Source organism: Anomalospiza imberbis, chromosome 6 (genome assembly GCF_031753505.1).
Source record: "Anomalospiza imberbis isolate Cuckoo-Finch-1a 21T00152 chromosome 6, ASM3175350v1, whole genome shotgun sequence".
NCBI classification, from domain to species: domain Eukaryota; kingdom Metazoa; phylum Chordata; class Aves; order Passeriformes; family Viduidae; genus Anomalospiza; species Anomalospiza imberbis.
Window position 1 is genome coordinate 52,521,300 of NC_089686.1, and position 25,164 is coordinate 52,546,463.

Genomic DNA, 25,164 nt, shown 5'->3' on the forward strand with positions numbered 1-25,164 from the left:
GTGTATAAGTACAAGAAGGACAAGACAAAAACCATCTCACCTGGACAGCAGTGGTTAGTCCATACCTAATATGGAGAGCAGATGTCCTTGTGAGGCAAAGAGTTAAAAAATATGTTACAAATCAAATCTCCATGGCTGTCTTCTTCAGAGAGGCCAGGAGCAGATGTGCTTGCCCTCCTGCATGGCCTGTGGCTCCTACACAGCACATGGGTGATGGAAGCTTGCAGAGCTGATTCCTGGTGCTGCTGTGGAGACTTCTGTGCTCTCTGATCAGCATCAAATGAACCTGACGAGTGTAAAAATGTGCCTTCACCAGCATCCCCACAAGAAGTGTGTGCTGATGAGAAACTCCTGAAATACACAACCTTCCTTGTGTGTATCCCAACAGGCTTCTTGTGCTTTCTTTGCAGGGACACATTGATTGTCACGTGTACCAACAGTGCCACAAGTATATTTGCAGGCTTTGTCATCTTCTCAGTTATTGGCTTCATGGCAAACGAACTCAAAGTGAATATTGAAGCTGTGGCAGACCAAGGTAGGGCTCACTGGCATTTCATTACTTAGGCAGGCACCCCGTGGCACTTCCAGCTCTGTGATTAATGATCACAGATACATGATCACTCCAATATCATTGATATTGGAGGTGGGAATTATGGCTTCAAACTGGTGTGGATTACTAAACCACATGTAGGCATTTCTGCACTGGAGAAGGTAGCCTGGGAAGTCAAGATTTTAGTTAAAGCCTCTTAATAACTTGTTTGGTAAGAGAAGGAAGGAAGTTGAGATTCATTTTAAGCCTTTGTGTAAATGACTGATGGGAGGGTAGGGTAGGATGGTCCCTTCATGTAGTCTAAGGGATTATTGGCCTTTTCATTGTCAAATTCTCTTCAAAGTAAAAGTTATCTCTGATGGTGGAAATTTTGGATGAGAGGAGGGTGGGAGAAATCTGGTGCAAGGGGTGGATTGTGCTTCTGAACTGTGAGGAGCAAGGAGATACCTCCACAGAGAAGTAAAACATTTCTGAAGAACTGATTTGAACATCTTGGTTAGTGAAGAGAGGTGGTCATTAGCGGGGATCTGAATGGTCTTAATTGGTAGAGCTGAGCACCACTATGCCAACTAAACCATAGCTCTAAGTGCCAGTCATTGCTAGAACAATTCCAGAGATGAGGACTCCACCACCTCCCTCGGCAGCCCATTTCAATGTTTAACAACTCTTTCAGTGAAAAAATTCTTCCTGATTTCCAGCCTGAACCTCCCCTGGCACAGCTTGAACTATGTCCTCTTGTCCTGTCCCTTGTTCCCTGGGAGTAAAGACTGACCCCCACCTTGCTGCACCTTCCTGTCATGGGGTTGTAGGAGTTTTTAGGAGTAATGTTTACATTAATATTTTTATTTTAGACTTTACCTTCATTCTGGAACAAATGACAAAAGCAGCCCCAAAATCTAAACCACACTGCACTCACCAAAATTATTTGTGAGGAGTTAGAGCTAAAGGAGATGCGCTTGAGTGGAGCTGCAGAGGAAGCTCCAAAGAGGTGCAGAGAGATGGGATGAGATGTGACTGCCAGGCATGGTGGAGACAACACCTGACTCAGCTGGTAAACCTCTCTGGAGATGGTAAAATATTCAGCACAGGCAGTCAAAAACCCTTTTCTGCTGAGTGCTTGGTGGTCTTGGAGTGAGCAGCTAGTCCCAGGCTGGAGCTCTCTGTTCCCAGCTGTAGCAGGGGATGTGGGGACAGTTGTGAGGGCATTTGTAAGAGCCCGTTCAGATAATGTAAAATTGTTTTGTGAGGGTGAGGCTTTGCTGCTCTCCATGACAGGGGAAACAAAATTTAGTGAAGTAACAGAAGAAGAACTTGCAATAGGAAGAGAGTGAAGATTAACTGTAATTGTGGACTGAGGTAGTGCATTTCATAACAGTAATTAAAAAGCAAACTCAAGAACTCGTGACAAGAACAGCCCTTGCCATTGTCTGATTATTATTTTTTAAAATCTAAAGTTGTATTTCTTTTTGCAGTGAAGGAGAAAAAAGCCGAAATTATGATGAAGCATAATCTCCCTTTAAGTTTTCAAAACCTTGAGTGAAAATATTAGTGGAAAGGGGTTTTAAATTTTTTTTCCTTTTTTTTTTCTCCTAAAATATTAATCTGAAAAACACAGTATGTTTTTTTTTTTTTTTTTTTTTTCATTTAGAATTTTATTTTCAGGAAAAACTCATTTACCTGATGAACAAATAAAACATGGAGGGAAAGACAGCACAACTTCTTTTTTGTTTTACTCTCTGATTAAGAACATAGTGTAGTTGAAAAATGTTTTATCTTAAAATGAAAGTTCAAGGTAATTTTACTTTTTAAGACATATAAAGTACTTGGAGTTTTCCTGGCTTTAATACGCTTTTATAAAGAGTTCATACCCACCAAATCTTGGAAGATGGAAGGAATGGGAGCTTGCCTCCCTGTGGCTATTTCCAGTGCTTGGATGTGTTTTCTAGGAGAGCTATGAGGGGCTGACATGGAGACATGTTCATATTCTATAATTTAACTTTTCCTAAAGGTGTGATTAATGGGAACTCATTATTCTGAGACTTAATTAAACTTCTGTATGCAGGCAGTGAGTTTAAACGGAGCCCTTATCTCCATCAGTCAAGAAGAAATCTTTAACCAAGAAATAAAAGAGGCGTTTGTAAATACAATAGAGGTTCTATATGCAAAAAGTAATTTTTTGCAGCACATTTTAAAGGAAGCAGCACTTACTGAGTCATGTACAGAGTTTTTCTTTTTTTTTTTTTTTTTTTTACTGTGTTTTAACTCTTGTATTTGCCTTTTGTTCAGAAGGAACCCCAAGCACTGCACAAGTTGCCCAAGGAGATGATTTTTATGCTGCTGAAACTGTATTTTTCTCAGTAGAAGAGCAAGTAGCAGTTCTCTCTTGAACACAAGCGGCACATGCAGCTGGAGGAACTGGGGTACAATGATCTAAAGTGGAAATGTCTGGGGCAGAGCAAGTAGGGAGTCCATTCTCTTGGCATGGGGGCAACTTGGCTCATGGCACTTGTGTCTCACCTGGCAGGAAACATTTCCCAGAGTGCTTGAAGTGGGCATCCCTTCTATGGATATTCTCAGTTTAGTCAGAGAGAAAAAGAGAAGGTTTTCTAACCAGGCGAGAGCCTGGGAGACAGTTGGGAAGGAATGTAAATAATCCTGTAATCTAGCTTGTTGTTCACATTGTTTATAGATATGTTCTGCCACCGTGCGTCATTCACTGCACACCAATGGTGTGAGATGTTTTTACTCTAAGACCAATGAAATTAGTTTGCACGATGTTCCCTATAAATAGAGCAGTGCATTTGAAATAAATCAGTTCATTCTCTTGCCTTTGACTTGGAGTCATTCTCGTTCCCGTCCTGCTCAGCGGCGACACCTTCAGCTGGGATAAATAGAGAGAAGTGCCGCCTGCTGTAATGCTACCACCACAGCTCTGCAGCCTTTGCTCCCCGGCAGATCTAAGCACTTACAAAAATACTTTTTCTTTATGATCAATAGAAATTAAAGCCCAATATAAAAAAAAAAAAAAACAAAACAAAACAAAACAAAAAAAACAACCAAACCAAAAAACCCCCCAAAAAAACCCCCAAAACAAAAAAAACCCCAAACAAACAAGGATGGAAAATTCCTGATTTAGGCTTTAAAAGATTCCATCTCCGTAATTTCTTGTGCTCTGCATTATTTCGGGTTTTCTCATGGATTTTTTTAGAATCAGAGTAGTTATTACCTTCTGTCTGGTACCAGGTCTGGGCATGCTTTATATTCTCTCCTCATTTAACAATGTGGCAATGAGTTGAAGGAGAGTATTTGCGTTTCCATTCATGTTGTAGCACTGAGGTGTGGATGTTTGCCATGGGTTGCTAATTGGCAGGGAAGTGGCAGGAATTTGATCACAGAGCAGGACAGAAACATTGCTGCAGTGTGCAATTTTTGCTAATTTAAAAAAAATTTGGATCAGTGTGTTTGTATACTGGTTGAATATGCATTCTGCTTGGAAAGCTGGAGTAAGTAAGTGATTTGATTTTCAGAAATTAATCAGGTAAGGCTAAACTCTGTAATGTTTAAGCCTTTCTGTAAATAGGAAAGACTGAATCTGATAACCTTTTTTTTTTCTTATTTCTAGGTCCTGGGATTGCTTTTGTGGTTTACCCAGAAGCCTTAACTAGGCTGCCCCTCTCTCCCTTCTGGGCTATAATATTCTTTTTGATGCTTCTAACTCTTGGATTAGACACGATGGTAAACTGCTTTTGTGTCCCATTCTTTTCCTTTTGATTTTCCTATTTATTTGTTTGGAGGACCATGCAATTGATTGCCATTTCCCATGTGAGCAGTGACTCATGAAAAAAGAGGAATGAAGTAAGGCCATCAATGCTGAAATAATTTTGGCAGAGCTTTGGTGCTGCCACCTGAGCATTTAACACCTAGGACTCAAAATACTCTATTACAATGTTTTATATCCAGTTGGACCACTTCGTGTGCACTGAAATGAACACTTTTGTTTGTTTTTCAGTTCGCCACCATCGAGACTATCGTGACCTCTGTGTCAGATGAATTCCCCAAGTACTTACGTACTCACAAGGCACTGTTCACTCTGGGGTGCTGCGTGTCCTTCTTCATCATGGGATTTCCTATGATCACTCAGGTAATCACACTGGCTTTGAGCATCAATGCCTGTCTCCAGTCCCCCTCTGGTGGCTGCTTCCCTCCTGCACAAGCTGCAAAATGTTTAGCTGAATTCAGCCCCAAGTGACACATGCTGTGTCTGAAAACCTTATTTAATAATAATAAAAAAAATGTATACTTTGAGATATTCTTAAAAGACTTTACTGTTCAAATCTTTCTGAGAATCAGGCCTTTAAAATTTTCTCTAGCCAAACATCTCCAAAATAGTAATAGAAATTAAGTATTCAACCCACACTGACAGAGGGCAGGGTTAGATTAGACATGAGGAAGAAATTCTTCCCTGTGAGGATGGTGATGCCCTGGTACAGGGTGATCAGAGAAGCTGTGGCTGCCCCATCCCTAAGTGTCCAAGGCCAGGCTGGACAGGGCTTGGAGCAATGTGGGATAGTGGGAGGTGTCCTTGCCCATGGCAGGGGGGTTGGAATGAAATAATCCTTAAGGTTTCTTCCAACCCAATCCATTCTATAAATAAAGGAAAAAAAAAACAACCCAATTTTGAATGTTATATAAATATGCACACCTGTTTTGAGTGCCTTTTCTCTGAGATTAGACATATACTGATGGTCTTGGCAAACTGTGGAGTTACTACTGGAATTCCCATCTACTACTGATAAACTTCAGTGTCTTCTTCACTAATAACTTCAGCATTATATATAATTTCAAGATGAGATGGACAAGATCTTAATATTTGATCCATCCTTTCACCCCTTTTTTCTTTCTTTTCTTCCCCCTTATCTCATCACCTAGTAGACCAACTTTGCTGTTCTAAAGCACAGGAAGGATTCAGTCCTTTATTCACTTGAATTATACTGCTTAACTCCATCATGGAGACAGTATATTAAATCCTTTTCAAACAGATGAACTGGACTCATTATTATGGAAGTTCTGCTTCCAATGGTGATTTTGCTTTTGTCATAGTATTATGTGGTTTGAGACGCTGCAGGTGGAAGGTCTGATCACAGTTCAGTCCTTAATTTTAAAGGACTGAATTCAAAGTCTTCCCAAGCTGTCCTAGCTAGCAGAATCAGGTGTACCCTCTCCTTTTTTCTTGTTGGATTTGATATTCATTCAGCCGGAAGGAAGAGGCTATAGCACAGCATGAGCCTGTGTCCAGTTGATGTGGATGCTGCCTTGGCTCCTGTTCCTCTCCGATCTGCCTGCCTCAATGCCACGAGTAACCTTTTATCTTTCTTTCCTTAGGGTGGAATGTATATGTTGCAGCTTGTGGACACTTATGCAGCCTCTTACTCTCTTGTCATTATTGCCATCTTTGAGCTTGTTGGAGTTTCCTATATCTATGGTAAGAAAAATTGTTATTATTGAACAGCCTATGTCAAAACAACATTTTAGAAAATGAAAGTGAAATTCTTAAGGAAAGGGGTAATTTTTCTCTGTAATAAAAGCCCCAAAAAACTCTTAGTTTGGACAGAAGCATGACAGGACTTCAGGATACCTTTAAATGCATGTATTCAAAAGACTTTCATACAGCATCAAGTCATTTTCCACCAATAGCTCAAATATATGAGTATGAGAATAGACCAAACATTTTATGACACTTTTCCAGGGGTGCTTTTGTGCTTCAATGGTTTTAGAGACAGAGACTTCCTGAGCCAGTATCTTTTAGGGTGACCCTAGCTGGATGCCAGGCATCCACCAGAGCTGCTCTATCCTTGCCTTCTGCAACTGGACAGGGGAGAGAAAATATAACAAATATTCATGGGTTGAGATAAGGACTGGGACAGATTGTTCAACCAATACTGTCATGGGCAAAACGGACTCAGTTTGGGGATATTAATTGCATTTATTTCTAAGAAAAAGAAAGCAGGATAATGAGATAAAAATAAATCCTAACACCTTACCCCCACCCCTCCTTCCTTCCCAGCTCTATCTCATCCCCACAGGAGTGCAGGGAGATGGGGAATGGGAGTTATGGTCAGTTCATCACAGCTTTTTCCTGCTGCTGCTCAGGAGAGGAGTTCTTCCCCTGCCTCAGGATGGGGTTATTCCCATAGGACAGTTCTCCATGAACCTCTCTAATATGAGTCCATTTAATGAGTAACAGTTGTCCATGAATGTCTGTAATGTGGGCCACTCTTCCATGGGGTGCAGTGCTTCAAGGACAGCCTGCTTCAGTGTGGGTCCCTCACAGGGTCACAAATCCTTTTTTTTTGTCCTTTTAAAATCTGTTATCAGAGATGTTGCTACCATTCCTGACTGGCTCCTTTTTGGCCAGTGGTGGGTCTGCCCTGGAGCCTCCAGGGATTGCATCTGCCAGACACAGGGGAAGCTTTTACAGCTTCTCATAGAAACCAATCCTGTAGCCCCACTGCTACCAAAACCTGTCCAGGCAAACCCAACACAGTGTTTAACAACTTTTGAAGGCTTTTCCCCATGTACACATCCAACTCCCCTTCTTCCTATTTGTCCGTAATGTAGACTCAAGACTATTGCAGCTATTCAGGATGATTAATTATCCACAGTGGCCACACCAGTGATATTGATCCATGTTGATGTCCATTAAATTGTGAAGAAGACCCTCTGTTAGTATGAAACAGGGCAAACCACAAAGCTGCTGTAGTTACAACAATTGATACCAGCTGCTGATGTGCTCCCAAACGTGCCCAGTGTTTTCAGGAGACTGATTCTTGGAAATGTGAAGATCTTCCCACACACCATAAATAATTACTTTATGCCTGGAATGGAAGGCTGTTTCTGCTATTGCTGTGGACAGGAATGAATTATATAGTTCAATCAGCTAGGCATAAAAATCCAAGATATTCTGCTGAAGCTGCTTGTGTAGCCACTGCCTTGGGGTTCTGGACCTTTTCACAGAATACTTGTATCTGCCTGTGTTGTGGAGTCCACTCTGTAACATAAGTGCTTTAAAATGTAGTAGAGGTTTCAAATCATGCAGAATTTGATGCTCTTGCTTGAGAAATAAATGTTATAGACAGGACACGGAATCAGCCCTTCCTTGCTTTCTCTGATTTCATGGAAATTCAGCAGTGTATTTTAACCTCCACTGACATCCAATTTGGTGAGTATGCCTGAGAGATTGGTGGCTAAGCCAGACATGATGGTGGCTAAGCCAGACATGACCTAGTGAGGAAATGTTACAGAATATTATGGAAATACTCAAAATACAGAGAGAAAAATTTATTTAGGCCAGTCATGTTTCGGTTGAACAAAATTCTTCACTTTGTTAATGTCCCTGGAATGTAAGTAATTAAATTAGAGCTGTTTAGAGGTGAAATGAAACCCAGCTTCTCTAAAATTAATACAATTTCATAGGCAGTGATGTGTGGGGAGGCTTGAAAAGATTTTAAGGGTTTGCTGGGGATTTTTTTGCCTTCCTTCTTCTCCCCACTTTGCTGACAGCATGCCTGAACCATGCTGTCCTAGATATTTTCACTCTTCATGGCCACCAGCATCGACAGCGTCACCTGGTCTGTGGCAAATATTGCCCCCTTTAAGCCACTGCTATTAGTGTGAAAGAGAAAAATTCTGTATTTAAAATATTTTTAACATTTTAAAACTACTTAAATCTGTAAAATTTCTTTGCTCTGCATGATTTTAAATAAGGATGAAGGTAAATAGGGAGCAAGAACGTGCTCTGTTCCTCCTCTGAACACTGTGTGGCAGAAGCACTGCAAACCAGACTTTATGGAATGACATTTTATTAGGTTTGGAAGAAAAACCTGCTTTGGCCAGTATTTGCTTTGCCCAGCAATTCCAGTATCCCTTAAAACATTAACATTTATGAAAAACACAAAATAATGCAGAAATAATAATAACTCTGCAAAAGAAGGGCCTGAATAGCGGAGAAGTTTTTTTTAGTGAATTATTACTTCAATGTAATCAGATGTGGAAGAGGTTTGACAAATTACCAATTATTCTTTTTATGTTTTCTCTACAACTGATTGTTCATCAACAGATTTTGGTAAAACCTTGGCTGCAATCTATTTCAAAGGAATTAACCCTTTGCTAGACAAAGGAGCTTCCTTTTATTTAAATAAAAAGGAAAGACCTACATTAAAATAATTATCTGATTGACAAATGTGCCAAAGTTACTTTTACTGTGCTAAAGCTACTTTTGTAAGGACTGGGCACAGAAATACATCATATACATTTGTAATTCGTGTGTGGTAAATGCAAGCAAAGCTGCTGCTTGGGTTATATTCCTTCAAGCAGGGCTTAAAATTGGCATAATATATTTTCAAGGTCTGACATCTGCTGTTTTACACTCCACTGACACCTTTCTCTCTGCACTTGTACTCTTCATGGCAAGCAGGTTGGCACAACAGTGGCAGGTGCTTTTATGAATAAATAAATTTGTCTTTAGTTCTTGTTACATGTTCTGCTTGCTGAGCTTGCTGAGATTTTTAAATTAAAATGAGACACACGTGGTTATTTCCTTGTAATCACTTATTACTATGACTTTCAGTAGAGTCAGTGCTTCATAATCCAATCAAATGCACCTTTTTATTTCCCATGCTGGTTTAGATGTTTATTCTCCAGTTGTTTAGATTATGATGAATGATAAGTAAAGAACAGCTTAGAGGTGGGGATATTAATTTAATCACCAGCATAATTCCCACTGTTGCATTTTGTAGCATGAAGCTAAAGACAAAAATCCCTGTGTTTGAGTGAAACACTGCTGGAAACTGAAAATACATGATGGAAACGTTGTTTATGCTTCATCCAGAACTGGTTTTTGACAGTTTGTTTTTGGGAAGGTTCATTGTCAGAGTGAGTGGAAACTGCGGCTGTGTATTTGTAGAAAACTCTAGTCATTTTGAACATTTTACCTGTAGCAGAATAGTGAATTAGTTGTCTGGCTAGGTTTGCAGTCTCTTTTTAAATGGATTTTATATCCATTTAAAAATCCAGCACTTATGAATACATCATTCTACTTTAGAGACAGAAAAGTCAGATGTGGAATAGCATGTGTTGTTTATTTATTCAGCAGGCCTGACTGATCTGAAAGGGAGACCAGATTTACTAAGATCTGGAAAAAAAATGGTGTTCTGTTAACTACAATATCCTTTGCATTTTTTTCTGTTGGAACTTCCACTGGAAAGAAATAAGTAATGTGTAATCCCCCTATCTGTTATATACATTTGATTCCTGAATTGCTAATATTTAAGAGTACACTGTGAATATCTACTGACCATTCCTAAAAGGAATTTCTTTTTTTATTTTTTAAATTGGCGTTTCAAACAAATCTGTGCAGGTTTTCATGAAGCTAGCATGAATTTTGGAGGCAGAAACCCCTGGTAATGATCCAATTAGGTATCCCTTCTTTGCAGCAGCAAGTGTGGCTGAAGTAGACACTTTAAATGAGATTTAAAACTTTGTGGAAATACCCATCAGCCTGTACCCTGTGCTGCAGCAATTAAAGACCAACTTTGTTCCCAGCACAGCACAGGGATGGCTGCTGTGTGAGCACCTCCCTCACACTCACTGCAGGTGCTGCACAGGTAAATAAAACACAGGGACAAATATTTCAATTGCAGCAATAATCTCCTTTCAGGTCCATCACACGAAGACCTTGGAGGATACATTTTGTCCAGACAGACAAACTTCTATTACAAAGTAGAGAAGGATCCAATTAGTCAGACTGGTGCTGAAGTACAGCGACTCCATGGGTCACAAAAATTATGTGCATTTTACACAGAAGATGCTTCCTGAAGAAGAAAACTTATGGTAGTCAGTAAAAGAGAAAAAGAAGGAAAGAAATTACAGAAGGAAAAAAGTGACCTCTAAGTTACCTTGGCTTGGTTTTCTGAGATTACATCCACTGCAGATTTTAATTTTCCCCCTTCCCTAAATACAGTCCTTGTAGTACCATTTTCCTGTTTAATTTCTGTATTTTTCTTCTCTTTTCCTTATCATAACATGTTTCTTTAGCTTTTCTCTCATGTGCTGTGTGCCTGAGCTGGGTTATTGTGTGCTCACCCCCTTAGCTGGCCCTGAAGGGCTGCCAAACATCACCAAGCCCTGCTGCTTTCTTTTGCATCAGAAGGCACTGGATGATGAACCAATGCTAGTGTTTTACCTTCTTAATTCTTAGAACAGTCAGGTGGATAGATTTATTTCTCCTTGATATCAACAGAAAGTCTTCCAAACTAGATGGATCAAGCCTGGGATTATCCCTTCTTACACTCGGCAGCTGCAGCAGTTGACTATGCAATAAGAAATAAAGTAGTTTATTACTTTTGTTACAAGCATTTCTTCCCTTACTCAATGCCTTTTCTCCAGTATTTAAGCTTTCCCCACATCATGCAAGTTAGACAAAATGCTGCACAATAATGCTTTGCAAAATTTAAATAAAATTGGCCCAAATTTTTAACATTTATGCCATAGTTGAGCTCTGACCTCTTTTCTCATTGCAATTGGGAAAGCTGGAATCAATTTTAGGGGTATTTTTAAAACTTTTGGGTAAATTACTAATAATGAAATTGCTAATAACTAATTTACTAATAACCACCAGGGAATAGCAGCTGACCAGCACACCTGGTTCTTATGAAGAACTAACATATCAGCTGACCTTTTTGTTCAGACAACATTGAATATAATTCAAAATATTTACAGCTGCTCTCTAGAAATTTTAAATATCAATGCTGAGGGGTACAGTAATCCAGTCATGTAGCAGGTATAGAGAAGCTGAAATATTGCCTGTGCTGAAGCAGATATACCAATATTAATAAGGCTGATCTTCACAGGGGAATAAAACAAAGAGACAAACAATTGCAGCTACCTAGTGCATATTAGTAATGCTTTAACACAAAACATACTAAACACCTAATCTCAATGTAAAACCTCAATTGCTTTAATTCTTAAGAAGGAAATATTTTGTTGGAATGGTTTCCACCCTATTAGTCCTGTTTGTTACTGTGTAGTTAGATCCTCCAAGGAAGCTTTCAAACAAAAATTTGGAGTTTGTTTTCATAGTTAGACACAAAGGAGGGCACCAGAGCTCTGTTGCAGACTGCAGCTGGTTTGTTTCACACCTAACTGCTCTTCCATTTGCTGTTTACAGGATTGCAAAGATTTTGTGAAGATATAGAAATGATGATTGGATTCCAGCCAAGTAAATTCTGGAGAGTCTGTTGGGCATTTGTGACCCCAACTATTTTAACAGTAAGGAAAAAAAAAATAACATCTTCTCCAAAGAGTTTTGTTGTTGTTTGTTTGTTATTCATTATTCATGATGTTTCTGGGTGTTAGTAGCTAGAACTTGGATGACAACACATGTGTTCTTGCCATGTGTATGTAGTAGAAACAGTGTAAGCAATGGTGGTTTTGGTGGAGAGGCATGGTGAGCCCACCTGGAAAATGGTGGCCTTTTCCTGGCCATGCAAAATGCTGCTATGGCACACCACTGCACTGCAGCATTACAGATTTTTGTATATAAATGTATATATATTTGTGTGTGTGTGTGATATTTATGTATGCACAGGGAAAAGAAAAGACAAGATCCTCCTGTGCGCTCTCAGACTGAGCTAGGAAAAAAAAAAAAAATTGACACAGAAGCTGGTGTAAGAGGGATGCTTTGGAAAGGCTGAGGTGGAACCGCGAGTAGAAAAAGAAGACAGGAGTGGGACTGTCCCGTCCCCGAGTCCCCGGGCCCGGGAGGTGGCGCTGCGGGACAGCGACTGCGGCCCTGAAAGGCGCCCGGAAAGGAGCCCTGAAATCTAAAACCAGAACAAGTTTGGTCTATTTTTGTTATTCTTCCTATTTTCCTTTCATTTTTATTTCCTCTCCAACACCTTCCTTCAAATTCAGTTAGCATTTGCTTCGTGTTTCATAAAAAAAGGTCACGTTCTCAATTTCACCATTACTATGAGAGTTTTTTCAAGTCCAGGGGACCAAATCCAATAACTATATCTACATTTGCCATCTAGGTTTCTAACACAGTGCTTCCTTTACATTTTAACCTATGTGCAGATACAATCTACAGTCACATATAATTTTTTTTGGACACAAGAATGAAAAAAATATTTCAGCCATTTCAAAAGCTTTCAGCTTGACAATTCAGCACAAAGCAACAGGGCCTTCTTTCACCAGCATATTCTGTTTGAGTGTACGTACATCCACTTGGAGGTTCTCAAGCCTGAACCCCAGGTGCAGCAAGATTCTGTATCCATGTAGAGTTTTAAATACTCATCATTTCACAGCAGTACTAAATGGTTCCTATAAGTCACACAATCACAGAATGGTTGGGGTGGGAAGGGACCTTAAAGCTCATCTCACTCCACCCCCCTGCCATGGACAGGGACAGCATCCACTATCCCAGGTTGTTCAGGACCCCATCGAACCTGGCCAAACTTCCAGGGATGGGGCAGCCACAGCTTCTCTGGGTGAGTATTCTTAGCTGTTCAGGTACAAGATAAGAAAAGTTCCTGGAATTTCTGAAAAGACAGAGATTTTGGAACAGTGTGAGGTCAGCTGGCAGGAGGAGAAGCAAAGCAGTGACTCTCTAGTCCTTTGCTCCTTCCTGAGAAGTTGTATTTCAGCTCACGTGCTGGGCAGTTCCCGTCTGTGCTGTTCTTTAGAGCAGTGTAAGCTTGGCAAATCTTTTTCTTCCTGGAGGGGGAAGAAGAAGGCACTGACTGAAGTTAACAACTTCTTTTCAGTATTTTTAATTCACAAATGAGGATATTTTTTTCTGAAAACTGGAGAAGGTTTAGTTTTCACAGACATGAAAATGCCTATGTGAAAGGACCAGTGAGTTTTGGTGAGCTCAACAAAATCCTGAGTTGTGAAGAAATGAAATTTGCTACAGTGAGAATGATTTCTCCAATGGGTAAAAGGAAGGTAGTCTACTTTTCTTGCATAGATTTTCTTTACTTGCTGTCTTCACTGCACTACAGTATTGCTCTGTGTGAAAACCAGGTAGCTCTATCTTAACCACCTGTTATTTGATTGTGACAATGTATGGCTATAGTTTGCAGATCACTTTTAAAAAGATTGAAGACATACTCCAGTTTATAGTGTTAGGATTACATCAATGGTATTTATCTTCTCTTGGGGATCTTTTTAAAGATGAAGGCATGCGCACATGGGATTTTTTTAGCTCTTTGTTTTTTTCCAGTGGTTATTTTCAAGATGCTGCCTTAGACCCAATTTCACTCTTTTGAAGGCAATTATAAGGCTTTTCTGCAAATTGCTCAGATCCTTTAATCAGACTTGTGCTTGTAGCTCCTGTCAGTAATCACAACCAGAAAATAGGAAATTATGTTGTTTGTTAAGGAAAACAAATTTGAACTGACCGTGTTTACTCTCTAAACTTGCATGTTCTGTTGTTGTTCCCTCCAAATGCAATATTTAGTGAACTTACAGTGAGAAATAAATTGACACTGATCAGTCATAATTTAATTTTTATGCAAAGGAAATGGACAAAGCAAAACCAATCAATGAGTTATTTTCTATTATTGCCTCTGTAAAGCTAATATTTGATAGGTTTGGACAGGCTTATATTAGACTTTCATTAGACTCCACATCTCTGGAACTAAAGCTGATAATTTTTATATGTTCCTTCACCTAGTTATACTTCTATAAATCTTCTGTGTGCAATTATTGCAAGCACAGGCATTTTCCAGAAGTTACTGAATTATGCACAAATGTAAGCAGATGTATTGCTGTTCATACAGCAAGTGCAACGGAGAACTTACCATAATGACATTAGGTAAAACTCCCAATAGACCATGTAATAAAGCATGTTACTCTAGGGGCAAGATTCTAATTTCAATTATTCTGGCACAAATACAGTGATTTTTGCAGGATTTTGCAAGATTTCCTTGAAACTTATTAGATTCAGGCTCTGACCCATTTATTAGAGCTTGTGGCAGCACCCTACCTTAGGTGTATGTGCTTTTATCTGTATTCCATATACACCAACTCTGTGTGTGGATACCCACCATTTATGGCATAGCAGGCTTGTTTTGCTTACTCAAACATATTTGTTTTCCTTTCTTTTTCCCAGTTTATTCTCTGCTTCAGTTTTTACCAGTGGGAACCCATGACTTACGGAGCTTACCACTACCCAGGCTGGTCCATGGTACTCGGGTGGCTGATGCTGGCCTGCTCAGTCATCTGGATCCCAGTTATGTTTGTGATAAAAATGCATCTAGCCCCAGGAAAATTTATTGAGGTAATTCTTCTGTCTTTTTGTTGTTTAAAAATATGGCCATAGGAGACTGTATCTTTCATTTTACATTGATTTTTGTGATATTGAATGTCTAATACTGCTCAGATTACTTTCTGGTAAACCAGTTATTGTGTTGCAAAGAGATGCTCAGTTGATTTAAATTGTAGACCTTCTATTCCTAGTTTTTCAAAAAACATGGTCCTAAATTGTGGAGGGGTTTGTTTTATGAGATCTAGATAAATTTCATGGGGTTTTGTATGGCTTTATTGGAAGAAAGTTGTTCTAGATTCGTTGACCTTTTTGCAAAAGCAGCACATAGCCACAACAAGCCTCAGCTCCTGGTGTGTGTCGTGCCCAGGGAGCCTGGCAGTCAGCACCAGGAGAGGTCAATCAGGAGCTGCCTGTGTGCAAAGTTGGGTACCGGAGTCACCCAGGATGTGCTCCACGAGGTTGTGCCACTCGCTGAAGTCCAGGAATGAGATGTAGAGCAGGAAGGCTTTTCATGCATCTCAAGCTACTTGTTATAAAACCCAGCTGGCAATCTTTGCTTTCACCTTTCATGTCTTTATTCTTCTTGAATCAGCTGATCCTTTCTGGCACCTGGGCTTACAATAATTCCAAGTAACAATTTATTTTTAATTTATGGTTCTTTTGTTTATTTTGCTAATTGGATTCCTGACACTTTCCCCCGCTGCTTCAGAAATGTGGTGGTCACCTACTTCTTTCCATCCCTGAGTCCTGTCCCTGCCTGTCACCTCCCTCTCCCTGGCTGTTCCCATCCTGCTGGCTCCTCAGTCCCTGGCAGGATGAGCAATGTCAGCATTTCATCCCTTTGTTGCCTTGCCCCTGTTTTCTGGAGAAGCTCAGTGCTCTTATTTTAGGTCTCTGAGGCTTTCTCAGTTCTGCCTTCTCATCACTGCCTGCTGCTTGTGCTGCTCCCACCTTGGGAGAAGGACCAGACACTCGCTCCTCTTTCTGTAGCTGCTTTTAGAGTTCAGCTTCCCTGCGATCCCACCGGGGCTGTTTCTTGCTTCAAAAAATGAAAAGGAGAGAAAATGTACTGAAATAGTATAATCTTTTTGGTCTCTCAATATGCCACACTACACGTGCCTAAGGGAAGAGACTATGCTTCTCTGCTACCCATAGAGCAAAGGAATTTTGTAGGAGAGGAATTTTCACAGTGGTGGGACACCCTAGGGAGAGCATCCAAGCAGCAGACAATGAGGCCACTTGTCTAAAGGATCATTCAGCTCTTGTGTAGAGCAGAACACAGTGCCTGGTCAGGAGACAACTGCCCCTACTGGAAACGACCTAATGTGGAATTAGATTTACTTCCTTGTCTCATAAGCTTCTCTCACTGACACAAATGGTTCTGCTTCAAAACTTCTCATGTCTAAAACTGGCACACAATTTGCCACAAGAATAGGGTGCTTCCCTTACTGTGTTTCCAGGTGTGCACCCAAAGAAACATCCAAGAGTTGGATCTGTTTTGAAAGGGCTTTTGCTCAAGATATTTCAGTTGTAGTCTGGTATTTCCTCAATATTGAGTCTGCTGCTAAAAATTACTATGGTTAATTTGGGAGGTAAAAGTTGCAAACTAGTAATTAAGCAGAGACTAAAATAATGGATATAGAGGTCTGATTCACTTTTTAAGGTAATAAACATATAATTGTTCCCTCTCAAGTCATCAAAAATATGTTTTCTTTCCTTTTTATCTGCAAATGCACCAATGACATTATATATTCAATAAAGAACTCAGTGCAAAGATCAGAAAATTTTTGTTGTTTGCCAGGTTGACATTCTCTGCTTTCTTTTTTCCCACAGATAGAAACAAGATTTTGTAATCTCAAAATTAAAATCTTTCATAGTGATATACTACCTTTTGGTCATTTGTATACTTTGGGGAAATATGCTAACTATAAATCCAATTATTCTAATGCACTTACCCATTGCTTAGACCACTGGGCTAAGTAATTGTGCACATGTCCTTCAGTAAGAGAGCCTCACAGTCTGTAGCAGTGGTTCTGAGCTCCCCTCACATGTTGTGGGGGAGAATGCATAATTAAAACCTGGGCACTTGATCCCCTATTAATCTTGAAAACTTTGTGCAAAACAAACGCTGAGCAGTAGAGCATTGCCAGGCTGTTATCAATAACCTTAAATGAGCCTATCCTCACTTCCTCTGCATTGTGATTCTGCTCCATGACACCAAGTGAGACTCTCTTTTCTCTCCCCCATGGCAGCGGCTCAAGCTGGTGTGCTCCCCACAGCCTGACTGGGGCCCGTTCCTGGCCAAGCACCGCGGCGAACGGTACAGGAACATGATTGATCCGCTTGGAACCTCCTCCCTGGGACTTAAACTGCCAGTGAAGGATATGGAATTGGGGACTCAATGCTAATCATTATTACAAAAGGGTAGCAATAACACTGTCAACCTTTTCTGATTTTTTTTCCATTTTTTTTTTACCCACCGATTCTTCTTTTATTTTCTGCAGTGCCTGAAAGTGGCTGCTTAGGAAAGCAGGACTTATTGTTGCATGCCATAGAGGAGGCCTAACTAGACCACTTCCAGGTGTAGGTGATGCCTGTGACATGTTCTGTACCTGGTGCCACAGCAAAAGCCCTGTGTGTGACAGGTGACATAACCAGGTGTTGTCAGGTGATGTAGGAATAAACAAAACCAAACCGAAAAATCTTTTGAGGAAATGAGGTGTGCAGTTTGACCCACTTCCCACAAGCACCCTTTGTAACAGGTGGCTGTGATGGGACTAGGATTTTGCTATCAGTGTGTTCCAAGGAAGGTTCATCCCTCAAATATGATGGAAGTGAGCAAAGAATGGGATCTCCTGTAGTCCTGTTATAAATCCAGCATAAGCCTCCTGTAGCAATGGCGTTGCTTCTTCTACACTGACAGCCAGCTTTGACCCATCATGTCTCCACACTTCCTTTATGATTTATACTAACTTGGAGGGATTGTTATGTTATTTCAACAAGTGGAGACCCTTGAAACAGGAAGCAATATATGGGGTGACAACAGAAACAACGATAATCCATTTGTAGAAAAATAAGAACAAAGTCTTTAAAAATTATCAACTGAGAGACTAAACTGCATTTAAGCCTAAAAGCAGTTTGGAAATGGTGTCAGAATGAGGAGTATGGGCATCACTGTTTGAAGTCCTGTCATATATTTCTTTTGATAATTTGATATCTGTCATTTCAACTAGGAATGCCTCAGTTATACAAAGTATCTGATAACTTGCTCCATGCCAAATGCACCTCTGGTTTTACTCACCTCACTCTAATACTCTGAATATATTTTTCCTTGTTTCTCTGCTTTTGTTTACAGTATCTCCTCAAAAAGCCATCATATAATTTGTGCCTAACTTTGTATTCTTACAGTGGTAAGTGTAGTCTAGTTACCACCTGAAAACAGTTATTGGATGTGATGTTCAACTTTGTGACTCCCCGTTCTTTTGCCTATAAGCACCTTTATATAACCTATAACCTTTAGATGGTGTATTCTTCTCTTTCAACCAACGGGGAAATAGCAGGACCCCACTTGTCTATATATTATATATATAGCACATAAATTCTTCAAAGCAGTATTCTCTCTGAAACATGCATAGGGTATTTTTTTCATTAAAACATTTTCATTTAAAAAAAAATACCCAAATCCACAAAAATTAACCACTGCAGTCATCTTCACAGATGAAACATTAGATATAGAAAATGCAAGGGTTGGGGTGAAAGGACAATTTAGTAGAGGGCCATCACAGCATTGCATAGCAGTAAGGCATCCTAAATCATTACATTTTAGAAATCAGATATATGCAGTCATATGAATATTAGGCTTAAATAGTTTTGTTACCTATTGGACAGAATAAAAAATAGAGCTTTTAAAGAGTACATTTATTTACCTAAATAGAAAATTAGCCCAACTTATTGTAAATGCACTAGAATGAGGGAGAAAAATGTATCTTCAATAATTGGCAAAACTTAACCTTTATTATCTTGTTATAGCCTATACATACATATATGATATTTTTTAATAGTGATCAGTGTTCATGTAGTGTGTGCTAGTGATGTTTTATGTCCCTATAAATATCGTACCAATCAATGTAGAAATAATGAGCTTAGTAGTTTAGCCAGTTTTTTCCTCCCCACAGACACTGCTGTAGTAGCCTGCAAATGTTCTTTCCTTCCAGGGGACTGTTTCTATCCCGTTTTTTTGTCTTTCTGTCTTCATATTACAGGGTCTCAGGTAAATCCTCAGTTCATGTGTGTCCGTAGATCAGTAGGTGTGTTGTTTACATCCTGTTGAAGAAAACAAAAAACTAAACCTTAAAGTAACACTTCCACAAATTGTTAACTCCTTTTCTCTGTGTGTGTGTATATATATATATGTATATGAAATATATTAATCATTTTGCTGAACTTCCTCTTTCACGGGGCAATTAGTGTTGCCAGTTCTAGGCACTGCTGGAGATCTTTAATCCTCACACAGAACAAGTGAAGCACTATCAGGGGTTGTCATGCAGGGCAGGTACGGCAGGTTCCACAATATTTTACACTGACCCCCGAATCTCTGCTCTATGGGTTCTTGTTGGTCCCTGTCTCACACAGCAGTAGGACAGGACCCTCCTGTGAGCTTCTCTGCCTTAAAGCTGCTCCCCTTGCTTCAGCTTTGACTGCTATTTTAATAAAAGACTTGCTATTTTTACTTCTGGCTTTTATTTTCCTGACAGAGGTAGGTTTGAGAAGTCGTGCTCTGTTTGGCCTCATGAAGGTCCATAAGGATTAGCTTGGTTCCCACGTCTGGGTAGGGCTGAGGGGCCTTCCCTGGGTGCAGAAAGGAACCTACGTTAGCATCTCTCTTGGGAATTATGTGTTTCTGTTGGGATAAATCACTCTGGGTCTCTCTTGACCAAGATTCCCTTGCATTTTGGTTTGATTTTTGGAGTCCAAGCAAATTTGTCTTTGCTACTACTGTCATTTAAAAACAACAGCATATATATGTATGTTTGGTCTTCTTTGAAAAAGAGAAAACACAGTCGAATGGTTTGAGAGTACTGAATCCTTTCACTTACTGGCTTGTCTCAAGGCATGCCTTGGAACTGGGATTGCACATTGCCACAGAGTTCCCTTGGTGTGAGGATGTCAGTTACTGCCTACCTGAGTTATGAAAGAGATATAATTTGAAGGAATTCTGCGGGGATATAGTATCTTTTGGCTTGGATTACCAAACCAGATTGCATATGAAATTGTAAATGAATTGCTTTCCATGATTTAAGTAATTAATCTGCTTGCTTTTAATTTAGATGTTGTTCCTGTGCCTGCTAAATCATTAGCACAGGATTAGGCTTGAATTTGAAACTCTGTAAACAGATGTTTGTGATTTTTTTGCTAGCTGATCTTTGTCTTCAGCTTTGACCCCATTGCTAGGCTTGCAAAAACCGTTGGAAAAGGGGAGAAATGCATACAAAAATCACAGAAGATGTGAAGTTTTCACTATATATGAAAGACAGGGTTTTATTTTGGTCACATGAGACATTTTCTAAATTATTTTACTGTCCAAATCTGAAAGTTGAGATTAAATTAACCAGCAGTGTCTTCTTTAAACGAGAAGTTACCTTGAAGTTTGGAAATGCACTTCATTTACCATGTTCTAAGGAAAGTTTGCATGTACTTTGATAATTTTCTAAAAATAAATTTAGTAACTAATAGCATAACAGTAAAGATCTTTAAAAGAAGAAAAAGGAGGGGAAAAAGCCATATTAGTAAAAATGTGATGTATGTACTTTCAGATCTATCTATCTTGTGAGTAAAAAATGTTTAAATTTGGTGAAACGATGATGCATATTTTTCTTTGAAATTAAATCGAATTTCTGGATGAGCTGAGATGCATTATTGTATGCATTAAAGATTATACCTAATGCAAATGCTTGCCATCTTTAAATTCTTTGGGGTCTTCCCAGTGTTTTTAAATATGCAATGCTCAAAACCTGTGTTTCAGCTAGACAAGGCAGCACTTTGTTTCCAAAAGAAGGGTTTAACAAAATAACCTTTAATTGAGAAAGACTTGGTTTGTCTTTATATGGTGTTTCAATTGAGTCCAAGTAGTCTTTTGATTCATTTCTGCTCCAATGACCACATTAGACGTGCCTCCACCCTGAAGATCATTGCTTCTGATACACTGTGTGACTATCTCTTACCATCAAATTCCAACAACTGATTGATTTTAAATACCTCTGGCTTATTGTGTACAGTTATTTGGATAATATGATTTCTTTTTGCCTGTGTTAAAGCAATGTTTATGTATAGCAGTCATGGTCTTCTGTTGGTTTCCTATTCTGCGGCTCCACTTCTTCTTGCAATCGAGGACAGACTTATAGGGACTGTGGGCTGCAGACAGCAGAGCTTTTTGACCAGAGGCATTCCAGAAAGCTTCTCTGTTCTGCTGTTGTAAGAGACACTTGTTTCTTGGTTTGCAATTAGGTGGTGTGCACATAACGTACCTGAAAATGGTCAGAGCTTGATATTCCTGAGGGGCTCAGGTGGGTGACTTGAGGCAGGAGGGGAGAGGTATTGGGATTTCTGCCTTTGTCACCCTCAGGCAGCCTATCACCAAAGAGAGAAGGTTTTCCTGAGGGATTTATTATAATGTGAGAACTAGGTTGGATCTTAATGCTTGCAATATTTTATTTGCCCATAACATTTAAATACATCTTCAGGTAACCATTTGCCTTATAGCTATATTCCATTGTTAGGAAAATTGACTAAAACATGTTGTTATCTGTCCTTTATATTATGTAGTATTACCTTGTAAGGTAGATACTTGACTGGTATAAATTGTCACAGCTTTGTCTAGAGCTGTGACAATATACACCAGCTGAGAATTTGCTCCCTGTGTCCTATGGCACTTTATTACGGACCCATCGCTGATGGGTTAAATCTTAATTACTTGCGTAATGTCATATATAAATATATATATATATTTACAGGCATTCTATGGGGTACTGCTGCCTATGGATAAAGATTTGTACCCTAACCAGATCATTACAATTATTTCATTAGCTGTATGTGCAAAAGATATATTGTTACAAAGAATGCATCATATGTATCTCAAGTAGTACATATTATGTTGCTATATGTTGTTAATTTCAGAAATCATTATTCTTGAGGCCCTACCTCAAATTTTGTATTTATGTGTACAAATGCAATTTATTGTATTATATATTTGCATAATATATTTGAATGTGATAAATTAAAATTATTCAATAATGTATGAGCTCTAAAGACTCTAAATAAATGTCCAGTGTTTAAAACAGAAATGATATCAACTTCCCTGGTGAATGAAATGTCTCTTTTCCCACCACCTCCTTCCCTACCCAACACACACCACAAACGTCATTCTTACTTAACACACAGACTTAAGGTGTCTTCAGAATTGATCCATTTGATTGTTAGAAACATTGAGCAGCAGCTGGAAACAGCCCTCCTGGGAAACGGGGATGTTGCACAGCTGCAGAAACAAGTATCATTTAAATGGCTGGTTTCTTAACTATTGAGTGTTCTGTACCTTGTGGAACAACTGATTGCTTAACAGAGTACCAACTGGATTTGTTTAAATCCTTCTTAGCCTATCAATTCAATTATCCTAAAGGTTGTTAAACTGTTAGAAACAAGAGAGGTTCATATGTACTGGAGATGAAAAAAGGAGGCTGAAAGGATGAGCAAATGAAGAAGGAAAGTGTAAGGAAAAGCTTCTGGTGTTATTGTACCTTGTGTTTGAATTCCTGCCATGTGCCACAACACTGATTTGGAAAGCAGGTTTTTCCCTTCCCAGCTTGCTATGGAAATGGTACTGGTCCAACCTGTTTCACTGTTGGCAGACATGAGCTTTTGAGAAACTTTCCCCAAATACAGTAGCTGAAGAACGATGTCCCGACACGTCATCAAAAGTGGCACCACAAGAGATACTTGTGCCAAGAGCATGATTCCTTTCAGGCTAGGGTCTGAACCTGAAGACTGCTCTGTAGCTGGGTGGCAGGATGCTTCACTTTGTTCTGCCTTTAAGCTCCTGTTTCTCTGAAATGTGCTAGCGTGGGTAAAGGAGGTGGTAGGACTTGGTGATGGAAGACTACAGTCATTCTTTGCACATTACCTGTGCAAGCGGATTTCATTTTGGGGAAGTCTGAAGTTACCAGCGAGCATCGTGAGAGTCCTGAGAGAAAGCTGAGTGCCATTAATGCCCTTTTCAGGAGGAAAAACTGAGGCATGTAGAATGTGCCAAACTCCCAGAGTCACCAGGTGTAAGTCAATGATACAACACATTGATTTTGGGAGTAAGAGACAATCATTTGCTGTCACCATTAGGCATCTACTGCATCAAAACTTTAAACTCATGGGAACAGATAAAAATCCATGTCCTTTTAACTTGGTTGTATGGAATAACTATGGCCAAAATTTAAACCAATGCATGTTACTTAACAGCTGGAAGACAGACACATGTTCTACTACACTGCTTACAGATGTGTTCAGTCTGAAATAATTTTACTCTTGGTGCTGAAATTCCTACGGTCAGCAAGGGGGTTGAAGGGCACATCTTATACCAAGGGATTAATCAGTTGTAAAGTTTAGTTTAGATTCTCAATCTTCAAACTTTAGCTAAGTATGTGTTTGGGAATTAAAAATAATAAAAAAAGGAGCAGTAAGTATTGCTCCATGACTGGGTAGACATGACAGAAGTAGACAAATGATTTTTCTTCTTAAGGCTTCACTCTGATGGATTTGCTAGTTACTTATGTAATTGTAAACCCTAAAGTGGGTACTTCTAGCCTGCTGAACTGATTATATAGTCCTTTACAAGTATTTATTAGTGGGTAAGGCAAGCATGGCATACAGTAATCCCCCTTCCTTTCCACCTATTCTTCTTCACAATACTCAGGTGTAAGTGCTGCTGCTAATTCTTGCCCTCTACTGGCGGCAAAGCAAACTTCGCTCGTATGGATCACAAGTGGAGCCAGGCTTTCCAGGGACTCGAGCCTAATTTGGGAATCGAGGTGGTTTTCTACCCCACGAGCTACAAGTGTTTGGCTTCGTTTTTCTTTTTCTTTTTCTTTCTTTTTCTTTTTCTTTTTCTTTTTCTTTTTCTTTTTCTTTTTCTTTTTCTTTTTCTTTTTCTTTTTCTTTTTCTTTTTCTTTTTCTTTTTCTTTTTCTTCTTTTTCTTTTTCTTCCCCCAGGTGGAAGCACTGCTGTTTCCCAGCATTTGCAGTGCAGCTGGCAACTGAGTCCACGCATACTCAGACACCCTTGCAGTAGCAGCGCTTTTAATTGCATTTTAGCTGTGGCATGCAGGCAGCCCTACAACTGTTCAGAGAGACATTGGGCCTACTCAAAAATCCTTCCTCAAACTACAAAATATCACAAGCTCTGTGGCTGGCAGGACTAACAGTTTAACGCCACACAGTTAGCAGCTTCGCAATAATTTAGGTCAAAACCAAGATGCATTCAATGATCAGTAAAAAGTGCAAGAACAATATTCACAGAAATATTATCTGAGCTGAAATCCAGCTCAGTTTCCAGGACAAATGCTTCACTCTTGCAAAAGCAAAAGTACCTTCAGTTTTTTGTTTTTTTTTTTTTAATTGCTAGGAATACTCAGGAACACAGTTTTAATTCTTACTTGGAAGTCAGGATTTCCAGCTATTTATACTTCCCATAAGAACATATAAAAAAGTCAGATTTTCTGGTGATAATGGGAGATGATTTGTTGCCATTAGGAGAGGTGTAAGAATAGTGTTGGCTGCAAGAAGGGGATTTTTTGTTTTCCGTCCATTTGCCCTATCCTTTCTCCATATGAACAGCTGAACATATGTGCTCTCCAAATGTGTGATCATTTGGGCATTGAGCTGGACTATAGGAAGAACTACAACTGTGGGGCCAGCTTTTTTCAGAGCACTTTTTACCAAGCTGCTTGTGTAATGGTTAGGATAATCTTTTCCATGAGATTGCTCAAGATGTGTTTGAAACTGTGCTTTACAGCTGGTAGCATGGTGCAAAATTTTGCATGTACCCACAGTAATTATTTTATAAACAGCATTTAATCCAGGCTTAGGTTAAACAGATCAGTTTGAGAATCTATCTATGACCAGTTTAAATTTTTTATCCACTAAAGGCTCTGCATCAAGTGGCACACGGAAAACTTGTGTTAGATTTAATTTGGTGTCTAGATAGAAACTGGTTTTACTACCAGATAAACACAAACAGATCTAAGCT

At 39.4% G+C, this 25,164-nt stretch overlaps 1 protein-coding gene across 2 annotated transcripts in view; it reads left to right on the top strand.

Moving 5' to 3' along the window:
- SLC6A5 (solute carrier family 6 member 5) overlaps positions 1 to 19,705 on the top strand; it is a 29,491-nt gene extending 9,786 nt beyond the window's left edge. For both annotated transcript variants that reach the window (XM_068194177.1, XM_068194178.1), the window contains 7 exons: positions 411 to 535; positions 4,173 to 4,285; positions 4,560 to 4,691; positions 5,933 to 6,032; positions 11,775 to 11,875; positions 14,721 to 14,888; positions 17,129 to 19,705. In XM_068194177.1, coding sequence (XP_068050278.1) covers positions 411 to 535; positions 4,173 to 4,285; positions 4,560 to 4,691; positions 5,933 to 6,032; positions 11,775 to 11,875; positions 14,721 to 14,888; positions 17,129 to 17,284 — 895 coding nt within the window. In that variant the 3' untranslated portion in view covers positions 17,285 to 19,705. The remainder of the gene's footprint in view (positions 1 to 410; positions 536 to 4,172; positions 4,286 to 4,559; positions 4,692 to 5,932; positions 6,033 to 11,774; positions 11,876 to 14,720; positions 14,889 to 17,128) is intronic.
- Positions 19,706 to 25,164: the final 5,459 nt, after the last annotated feature.